The 11,041-nt window shown below is 38.8% G+C and overlaps 1 protein-coding gene across 1 annotated transcript in view; it reads right to left on the bottom strand.

The window, feature by feature from the left end:
* Positions 1–2,424: 2,424 nt before the first annotated feature.
* The window catches only part of RBM25 (RNA binding motif protein 25), a 45,161-nt gene continuing 36,544 nt past the window's right edge, over positions 2,425–11,041 (bottom strand). The window contains exons 12-16 of the mRNA XM_023507641.1: positions 10,368–10,692; positions 9,716–9,990; positions 9,142–9,240; positions 8,086–8,133; positions 2,425–2,837 (exon numbers count right to left, since the gene is read on the bottom strand). Of these exons, the coding sequence (XP_023363409.1) occupies positions 2,745–2,837; positions 8,086–8,133; positions 9,142–9,240; positions 9,716–9,990; positions 10,368–10,692 (840 nt within the window). The 3' untranslated portion in view covers positions 2,425–2,744. The remainder of the gene's footprint in view (positions 2,838–8,085; positions 8,134–9,141; positions 9,241–9,715; positions 9,991–10,367; positions 10,693–11,041) is intronic.

The following is an 11,041-nucleotide window of genomic DNA, read 5'->3' as shown; positions in this document are numbered from 1 at the left end:
ATCCCGCTGCCTAAGCCTCTGGAAGCCGCTGCTGGGATTACAGGCACTCGCCTTGGTGCCTGGCTAGGTATTTCCATTTTTTTCATGAGTCGGAGGTCTCACTCTTGCTCAGGTGAGTCTCAAACTCCTGAGCTCAAGCAATTCTCCCTCCTCAGCCTCCCACAGTGCTGGGATTACAGGCATGAGCCACCGCACCCGCCAAGTGTGAGGTTTTTTTTTTTTTTGTAGTTTTTGGCTAGAGTGGCTAGGTTTGAACCTGCCACCTCTGGCATATGGGGCTGGCGCCCTACTCCTTTGAGCCACAGGCACCACCACCCCACACTGTTTTTGTAACGACTTTGGGCAATAGGAATTTGCACTGTGTACAGTTTCCAAACTGAATTTATGGACTTGTAAAGACAACCCAGAAAGGTCAAGCAAATATAAATTTCTTATGTGTACTTTCCAAGACATTGGACTATGCCAGTTTATACATGTCCAATTCTTTATATGTAATTCTGAAAATCGAACTCTGAAAATCTGAAGATTTTTCACTAATCTTTATCATAAAACTTGAACTGGTCTTAAATAATTGATTATTAATGGTCTTTATACCACTTGTGCTGACAATTCCCACTTTGCTATAGAAATGTTAATATATTAATTGGGGTCTTGGCACAAATCTCATTAAAGTGTTTGAAAGTACATGGTCCAAAGCCCATAAGAGTTACAGATAAGAGGAGTCTACAGTTTTCAGAGGGGTCCTTTAAGGTAAGTATAGTTGAAACAGCAGGAAGGACGAGCAAGGGAAATTAAATTTACCTAAATACACCTTCATGCATATCTTAAACAAAAACAGCCTAATCTGGTGGTTCCGAAGTAGTTACCTGTGCGTTGTGTTAAGAAAAGACAGCAAGGCTTAATAATTGCTCAAACAAGGTCTTACACAGGGGGTGAATCTAAGAAAAGGGTAGTAAATAATTTTATAAATGGCAAGGGGCATCTTTCTGAAATTTTCTTTTGAAAAACCAGAATTTAAAACATAACACCAAGAAGAGGTATTTCCATATATGTATAGTAGATTCATCTAAAATAGACGTAAATGGGTTTTTTGACTTTCAGATACTAACAGTCATAAAAATCAAGTCCATAAAAAATTCAGCCCATAGCCAAGTTTTCTAGTATGCACCACACAATTACAACATGATGCCATTTATTTACAAGACTCTGAAAGAAGATGAGTCCCAAAGATCAAATATATACACTTTTAATATTCAAATATTTACATAATGGAACCATGTCATGGTTCGATGTTAAGAACAGTGTTTTCAAATGTCCTCTCAAGGTGTTTTAAAAAAAAAACCTAGCAAATCAAGGTCACAGTTATGCTTTTCTAATAGGCCATTTTTATCTTTCTTTTAAATAAATAGACATGGGAAAAAGCTGCATCTAATTTGTGTTAAGAACTGTTTGAAATTTAACATTTTCAAGTAATTCTGCTCCCTGGTGAAATTCTGATCTAATAAAGAAAGCTCCAGATATGTCTCCAAAGCACATTATCAGTGTATTTTTAAACTTTGATGAGCAGAGGTAAACAAAGTGTGTGTACAAAGCGTATACACACGCACACACACTTTAAAACCTCTACAGGAAAAAATAATAAAACCCAAAAAATCAGTGGTTGGTAACAAACTGTCTTGAATGATTCACTTTACTTTATCCTCAGAAGAAAGATACAAACTTTGCAAAATGCCAAGCTGAATTCCTATTGTGTTTGTAAAACTCTCTGAGGTCCACAAACTTGCCTAATGTCATCTTCCATTTTTAAAAGGGTTTTTCACTTATGGTTTTAGAATGAAGTTTTTATTTTTTTCCAATAACAGGGTACACCTAAATTACTATGGATCAATTTGTGCAAAAACGCATTAAATAAAGCTCTCCAGGACTTATGAATGTGCCTCATTGCTGAGCAATGAAATTAGAAGGGAAAATCACTATGATCCACACTCCTTTAAAAGAAGCTGAAGTAGGCCAGCTATTAATAGGGGAAACCCCATCCTGTTATCAGACTGCTGCTCACCACAGAATACCATGCTCTGGGAAACTATTAACCTAATCATACCAGACATTTGGATTGGCACAATATTAATTTTTCTTTTATGATTCTATTTTAAGAAACGTTTGAGGGACCCCACATCAAAGCATATAAGGGAAGACTTTTACACATGCATTCACACAAACACATTCATACAGAGATACAACAGGAATGGATTGTCTGCTAATTTTTGCATTCTAATTTCAAATTCCATGTCTTTATGAGAGTTTGCAGTTTTTGATCAAAGGGGAGTGAGGTGGTAATAGATAGGACTGGTATTCTATCAATTAAAATCATTCATGTTGGTTCCTATACAGTACAGTTCAACATTAAGTGCAATTCTGCAAAAGAATTGGGGAGTCATTTTAATATTTACAAGGAACAATCAGCAGAACAAGATTACATCAGGCTGTGTACAGTAGCTGCGGCTTATAAAACATACCAGTAATTTGTACCTGGTGAGTATAAAGAGAACCAAGGATTTAGATGACTTTACAACCAAGGGAGTACACAGAGCATCAACAAATTAGAGGACAAAAAAATTCACATTTTCTACATTAAAAAAATTACAGATCTCACAAATGTCTTTGAGGACAAAGAAAAATTCCAAGTCCTTTAAAGGGTAGGAAAGAAGAAATTGGAAATGGAACTCTAAAATGTAAAAAGAGCTTTACTTCACAAGACCAATTTTCTTGGCTTCTGTTTCATATATCAATAATCTCCACATTTTTACTATAAAAACTTCTGCTTCTTCATCAAGTACCTAGAAGAGAGAAAAAAACGAAATTATCCTCCTATTTACTTAAGAGTTAGTTACCTGGTGTCCCCACTTCTGCCTTCATCCCATACAGGTGGCCCTCTACCCTGCAGCTGCAGTGAGAAGAAACAGTCCTGTTCCCTTCTAAAGGAAACTACCACTGTGTTCCACACTATCAGTGCCTTGACAAAATGTAGCCTGATATTACTAGGTCTTCATAGAGGCAGTTGAGGATAGAAGTTTAAAGAACTGATCTCTAGCCATACTACTTAGGTTCAAATTCCACTTCTCCTTCTTATTAGCTATGTGTCCTCCCACTGTTTACATAATCTTCCTGAGCCTCAGTTCCCTTATCTGTAAAACTGAGGAAATGTTACTATGTCAAGACACAAGGCACCACCGTGAGAATTAAAAGCTATTATGTACTGAGTGATACATGATAAGTGTTCAATAAGTGTCCAAGAAAAGCAAGAGATTTCTATTTTATGTGGAAATTTCATCAACTTCTCAATGATGGCAACTAACTAAAGAACTTCTAATTAGACTTCTATGACCCAGATTTGATGCTAATTTGAGAATTCTACTGCAACATTAATTCATACAAGTCATATTTTAGACATAATATAGATATGGGCACAAAATCCAACCAAGGTTCATTAATTTATGTAAACTGAAGAGAGGAAAATCAGATTTTTAATAAGCATGAAATAGTACTTGGACTAAAAATTTAATATCCTCATTTATTCAAAAAATTTTAGAATTTAGAGGGGCCATGAGCTCTTTTATCAGAGTTATTTGACAACACAAGCTCAAATTTCCTCACCTTCTGAACAGTAAGCCAAAAAATAAAAACAATTGAGTCTAACTAATTAAACTACAAATATCAAAATGTTTTGGCAGCTGCAGTGGTGTTTTTCAAGTTCCTGTCTTCCTGCCATTGTCGCCCAGAACCAAGACTTACCTGCCAACCAGTATCACAGAGGCCTGTAAAGGGGCCAAGCTCAGTGGGAGCAATACCCAGGGCCTTCTGGGCAAAAAGCTACAGCAGGACCTGATGACCTTCATGATGTCTGGTGACAAAAGAAATTTCCACTGTCCCTAAACCTAATAACCTTTTCTTTTCTTCTTTTTTTTTTTTTTTTGAGACAGAGTCTCACTTTGTTGCTCTCAGTAGAGTGCCATAGCGTCACAGCTCACAACAACCTCAAACTCTTGGGCTTAAGCGATTCTCTTGCCTCAGCCTCCTGAGTAGCTGGGACTACAGGCACCCTGCCATAACACCCAGCTACTGACAACCTTTTCAAATGAGTAGGGACCATGTACGGAGCAGCTGCTATAAAACAGGAAGACCTGATGAATAAGCTTTCCATAGAGTTCTCCAGTGGCTACCCTTAGAATGCACCCACAGTGAAGTTCCTCATACTTGCTACCACCCCAGCATGGATACTCAGAGTAACATACGTCTGGACATCCTGAAGGACAAGCAGTCTGCCCTATATGATCTTAAGACCATCCTCTTTCCACTCAGAACTGCTAGGAGAACCCAACATGGAAAGGCTTTTGAATGTACATGCTGTCGAGCTCAGCTTTTAAGTACCTGCAAGAGGGCGGCGCCTGTGGCTCAGTGAGTAGGGCACCGGCCCCATATACCAAGGGTGGCGGGTTCAAACCCGGCACTGGCCCTGACCCAACTGCAACCAAAAAATAGCCAGGCGTTGTGGCAAGCACCTATAGTTCCTACTCGGGAGGTTGAAGCAAGAGAATCGCTTAAGCCCAGGAGTTGGAGGTTGCTGTGAGCTGTGTGATGCCACTGCACTCTACCAAGGGCAACAAAGAGAGACTCTGTCTCTACAAAAAAAAAAAAAAAAGTACCTGCAAGAAACCTACTCAAAGCAGGTATCCAACTAGGACTGGATATCCAACCTCTCCTTGAGTTACCTTTTCTTCCTTAGATGGTCTGTCCTTTTCTTGATTTCTGTACAGGACTCTGTACCTTGAGTTGTGGTATTATTTTTGTTTTGTTTCTGTTTTTTAATTTAAGTCTCTGGTTCAGTCCTTGTGATGTGTATTAAATAAATACATTCTGGTTCTTTTTCGTACAAAAATAAAAATAAACCTTTCGACTGATCAAAATGGATAAACGCTAACATAAGAAATCAACGACTGCAACTCTCCCGAGGCCAAAAACTAGAACACTTATCTTTTAAAAAATTCCATCACTCTTAGCCATGCGAGGTGGCTCATGCCTGTAATCTCCCACTTTGGGAGGCCGAGGCAGGTGAACTGTTGAGCTCAGGAGTTCAAGACCAGCCTGAGCAAGAACGAGACCCCCCATCTCTACTAAAATAGAAAAAACTAGCCGGGCATAGTGGGGGGCACCTATAGTCCCAGCTGCTTAGGAGGCTGAGGCAAGAGGATGGCTTGAGCCCTAGAGTTTGCGGTTGCTGTGAACAACGATATGATGGCACTCTACCCAGGGTGACAGAGTAAGACTTTGTCCCAAAAAATAAATAAAAATTCTATCACCCAGGCCTAATTATGATACCCTCTCTCTCTGAAGGTATATCTTTTTCCACAAAAAGAGGCTGGAAGTTCAGGAAAGTTCAGAATCCAACTCCAAGGACTGAGATCTACTCACATTTCTCCTTTCCTCTGAGCAATAAACTTTTCACAGATCTTTCTTTTCTTTTCTTTTCTTGAGACAGACTCTCATTCAGTCATCCTGGGTAGAGTGCTGTGGTATCATATCTCACAGCAACCTCAAACTCCTGAGCTCAAATGATCCTCCTGCCACAGCCTCCTCAGTAGCTGGGACTACAGGCACCTACCACAACACCTGGTTAGTTGTTCTATTTTTATAGTAAAGACAGGGTCTCATTCTTGCTCAGGCTGGTCTTGAACTCCTGAACTCAGGTAATCCGCCTGCCTCAGCCTCCCAAAGTGCTAGGATTACAGACATGAGCCATCGTGCCCAACCTTTCACAAATGATTAGGCGTTACATAAAGGTGGCTGGACAGCATAAAACAAATGTTATTTGGCTTTAAACATCATATAGTGAGTGGACACAAAATATCATGATTTAGAACTCCTCCTAAAATTCCATTATGCCCCTCCTTGACATCTTTGACCACATTTCATCTTTCATCATGGTTGATCTTCCCTCTTCCTTCCTGACTCATTTTTCATTGTTACCTTCTTACTCTGCCCTTTGGACCCCTATTTTATACTAGCCCCTAACAACTCATCAGTTTTCTCATCTAATCTTTTTTTATTTTTTCTTTTTGAGACAGAGCCTCAAGCTGTCTCCCTGGGTAGAGTGCCGTGGCATCACAATTCACAGCAACCTCCAACTCCTGGGCTCAAGCAATTCTTCTGCCTCTGCCTCCCAAGCAGCTGGGACTATACAGGCACCTGCCACAACACCCAGATTTTTTGGTTGCAGCTGTCATTATTGTTTGGTGGGCCAGGGCTGGATTCGAACCCACCAGCTCAGGTCTATGTGGCTGGCGCCTTAGCCGCTTGAGCCACAGGTGCCAAGCCTTCTGTCTAATCTTAACAGAAACCTTGATCTTTCCCCTAAAGCCTATGATAATCCTGGAGCCTTCTCAGGAAATTCCTCACTCTGATTGTCTTAGTCTCTACAGGAAATGGTGCTGAAACAAAACGTCTCCATCAAAGTTTACAAGATCTCACCCACACTACTGTTTTCATTCTAACACCAACTGTCTAGCCAATATCTAACCTAGTCTTTCTCTCACATTGAGTGGTCTGGCACCCGGTTCCAATATTTCTCTCCAAACTCTGACCTAACACCCAGAAATTTCCCAGGGCCATTCTTTGTACCGTGCCATCACTTGGACTGACCCATCTTCTATGGGAGTTTGAGACAGGGTCTTACTCTCTTGCCCGGGCCAGAATGCAGTGGCATCACTGTCAATCACTGCGGCTTCCAACTCCTGAACTCACTGGATCTTCCTATCTCATCCTCCTAGTAGCTAGGATTATAGGGGCATACCACCATGCCAGGTTAAAGTTTTGGTAGAGACATGGTCTCGCTATTGTCCAAGCTGGCCTCAAACTACTGGGCTACAACGATACTCCTGCCTCAGACTCCCAAAGTGCTAGGATTAACAGGCATAAGCTACTGTTCCTAGCCCCTTATGTCCTTAAAACCTTAACTTTCTACTCTCTGACTGTAACTACCCCTTCCAGTTGTAACACAATTCCCACATCTTCAGTAGAACCACCAGTCCTTAATTCACTCAAAGCACCAGCTTTATTTAGGTATTATTTTCTTCTCTCTGAAGTGGAGATCATAATTCATTCAATCACTGTCTCACCTTTACGTCAATTCTCTACTCCCTTCTTTTTCTCACAAATCACAATGTTAAGTAAATGCGATCACCGAATCCAATTCCAAATTAAAAGCAATTGAGGATTTGATGTCTACTGCCAACGAACACACCTCTGTGCAAAGGACAAATAGTTATATTACCTTCATGTGTCAGTTTAGAAGGTAATTCCTGTGATGCTTTCCCTAGCTGCCCTCAACAACATCAGATGTTCTATCTCCTCTGTTTCATCCCTTTTGTATACCCCATTTTAACAATTATATTATGATTTCAGTATCTGTGTACCCGTTTTCTTAATAGTTAAGGGCAGATGTTCTTTAGGCTTCTACCATATTGCTGTACCCAGTAAGCACTTAATGTCCTCTATAGTCCAGGCAGAGAATGGGGGTGGGGGAAGCACAAGGAACTGGTGAAAAAGAAATAAAACCTAACTTTCTTTTTTTGGAACAGGGTCTTACTCTGCCTCCTAGGCTAGGGTGCAGTGGTGTTATCATAGCTCACTGCAATCTCAAGCGCCTGGACTCAAGCCATCCTATCTCAGCCTCCCAAGTGGCTGGGATTATAGGCATGTACCACCATACCTAACTAATTTTTGTAATTTTGCGTAGAGACAAGAGTCTCATTTTTGTTCAGGCTGGTCTCAAATTCCTGAGCTCAAATGATTCTCCTGTCTCAGCCTCCCCAAGTGCTAGGATTACAAGTGTGAGCAACTAACCCCTAATTTTAAGTGCCAGGTAACAGAAGATATCTTGCTGTGGTTTCCTTTAACCCTTTCAATGAATATTCAAATTTTAATTCAAGACTATAAAAGTAAAGATTGTGGAAGCAACATAGGTAGAAAATAAATCAAATTCAGAAGTCAGTTTGCATTTAGTATTAGTAAGTGATATTTCTAACTTACCATAGCAACATCATCTAAAATGCTCTGAGGAGAACTATGAGCCATAACCTAAAAAAAAAAATTGTCACATTAAAAATAAATGAAAAACTAGTAGTTTAGTCAAAAATTTTAAGATACAAACCCTCACACTGGTGTGGGAATTTCTTATGGCTAAAAAACCTTTCTGTAAATGTTACTTTTCAAAATTTCACTCTCTACAATGTAAGTTTGATACCAAACCTCTGGATCTTAATTGTTATTGAATGATCTGTGTTCTAATTATAAACCAAACCTTATTTACATAGGTTCTAATGCTACAATAATTTAAGTAGAGAGGTCAGCCTAAATTTGCTCTTCATATTATTAAAAGAGCAATACAAGTGGGAATATAGCATAGTTATAACTTCACAGGAATACGGTAATTCTACTATAGTAGCTGTTTTTCTGAAGATAAGACTATGTTTTTAGAAGACAATAGAAGATAAATCTTGGCGATTAACAGGAGAGTTACTCTGTTACTTATTATATGATAGACAAGACACAACCTCTCCCTACACCTCCATTTCTTCACATACAAAATAGGTATATTAGTGACTTTCCTTTCCTAAGGGTGTTAGGTTTAAAAAGGATAAAGTTCTACAAAACGCTAACACTATGAACAAAGCCCGGCATGTGGAAATCAGTCCATAAACACTGACCATTATGATACGGAAGGGGCCATTTTGCTCCTGTCCAAAGGATAGGAAGTTGACAAAGGAGTTGATAAGACAAGCTATCACCTATCTCCACAAAATCTCCTGAACATCATTCTTCTAATTAACCAAGACAAGAAGAGCATGGCATAGCATCCTCAGGGGAAGGAAGAGAGAACATAATCAAGCGGTAGCTAACAATTCTGTCATCCTACAATCTCTGAAATGAAAATGTGATATGAGGATCTCAAGTGGAATGAAAGGGTTCAAAATAGCCAAAAAACATTTAAACTTAATCAGGCCCTGCAAGATTTTTGTTCTGTATTTTAGAAAGTGTCTAATAGATTAAAATTTAAAATAAATGCGAGAAGAATAAAAGACTAACCTTAGAACAAACAAAATCAACTAATGTAGCCTCTTCTTCACCTATATATTCTATGATTTTCTTATTAATCCATGGTCTAATTCGTCGTTCCATTAGTATCTACAAATCAAAGAATAGTTACTGAATTAAAGAATTATTACATTTGCTATCGTCTATACTCTCATTATTAACTAAGGCTAAATGTAGTAGTGATCATTCACAAGTTAAACTAAGACAAATATGAATCAAGATATAGTTGTTTGCTTCTAATTTTTGCTTCAAGTACAACCAAAAAATAGGTCCCAATAACATATATTATATGGTCATGACATTTACTTGATGTCATGATTATGCCTACTTACTTGTCATTAACACATTAACTGCCATGTAGGTTGTATTTAACTTGCCCAGGGCCTCACTGAGTATATGTAACTTACAGGTCTCCTGACCTATCTTGACCTAGTAAAACACCATGGCCCCAAGAAGAAAAAAATGTTTTTCTAGTGTTGCAGTTAATGTGTTAATAAAATCAACTGAATTTATATAACACATTTGAAACCACTCCCCAAAAAATGAAATAAAATTTCCTACTCACAGAATCCACAATAGACCAATCAAGGGGATAAGCAAAGAGCTCAGGTTTGGCTGTAGGGATTTTCTCAATTAGACTCTTAATATGCTTGCGTTTTTCTTCTGTGTTCACAGTGCCTTTGGCAGCATTTTTATCATCTTCACCATAATCCAAGGGAACCAGTTTCCTTTTTCGGGGTACGTCATCGCTGTCTTCATCCTCAAATTTGTTGAAGACACTATCTACTGGTAGTTTCTTTCTCTTCACAGAATTAGGCTGACCAGGACTATTGGAAGCACCTATAGTGAAAATACTCTCTTAGCGAGACTTAATTTTTAGGTGTTACATTTTACAACCCACCATCCCTCAAAAGCAGTGTAAAGTACAGTATACTTCCACAAATCTCAGAGAAAGATCCCAACTAGAAAAAGTAACTCTCTACTCACAAGTGCTAGAAAATTTAACTTTCACTTCTTCTCGAACTCAGGCAGCTGGAGATATAGGAGCACTACTAGAACTATGAAAACAATCATGAGCTAGAAAAGCATTTTTTAGTAATTTTCTATCTACCTAACAAGCAGTGTGTGTTTATTTTTTTCCCTAAAAAAGTACAACACAGGTAATTGCAGGGAGGGAGAAAAAAAGATAAAGAAAAAAAAAGAAAATGCTAACATACCCAGTTTAAGACTTAGTCCTATTTTTGGCCTATGCTCCTCAGGTTGTTGTTGATCTGGTGAGTTTTCATGAGGAATTATAATACCACAGGGAGACTCATCCCCAGGAGTGTTGGGTGTTGCATTGCCACTTGCAGAAGAAACAGATGGGGCAGAGCTGATTGGCCTCAGGGTAGGTTTCAGACAAGGCTTTTGCTCTGGCTCTTCTTCTTCTTCTATGGGTTCTTCTCGTTTTTCTTCTTTTTCTTGCTTTTCTTCTTCCTCTTCTTCTGATTCTGGCTCTTGCTTTATTTGTGGCTGTCTGCGCCTCTCAGCCTCTTGTTCCATCTAAAACCACAAAAACAATCTGATTAACTTGAAAGAAACCACAACTACACTCAATTCAAAACTTTTTATCTTACATAATTTTCTGTAAAACACCTTTCTCAAATTAGGAACAACTGAATACAGCCTCCTTCCATAATCAGAAAGTGAGTAAATTCCATACAGTATATCAGCATTATGCTAATTTTTAAACAATTACATATATTGTAATTCCTTAGTGACTTATTATATAAGCTCTTCAAGGATAAAAAAGCTGGTGCCTGTGGCTCAAAGGAGTAGGGCATTGGCCCCATATACTGAAGGTGGTGGGTTCAAACCGGGCCCCAGCCAAAAATTGCAAAAAAAAAAAAAA

This window comes from Otolemur garnettii, unplaced genomic scaffold (assembly GCF_000181295.1).
Source record: "Otolemur garnettii isolate 467f Iridium unplaced genomic scaffold, OtoGar3 scaffold00196, whole genome shotgun sequence".
In the NCBI taxonomy this organism is placed as follows: Eukaryota; Metazoa; Chordata; class Mammalia; order Primates; family Galagidae; genus Otolemur; species Otolemur garnettii.
Note: the sequence above shows the minus strand (reverse complement) of the source record. Positions and strands in the feature narration are given on the sequence as shown.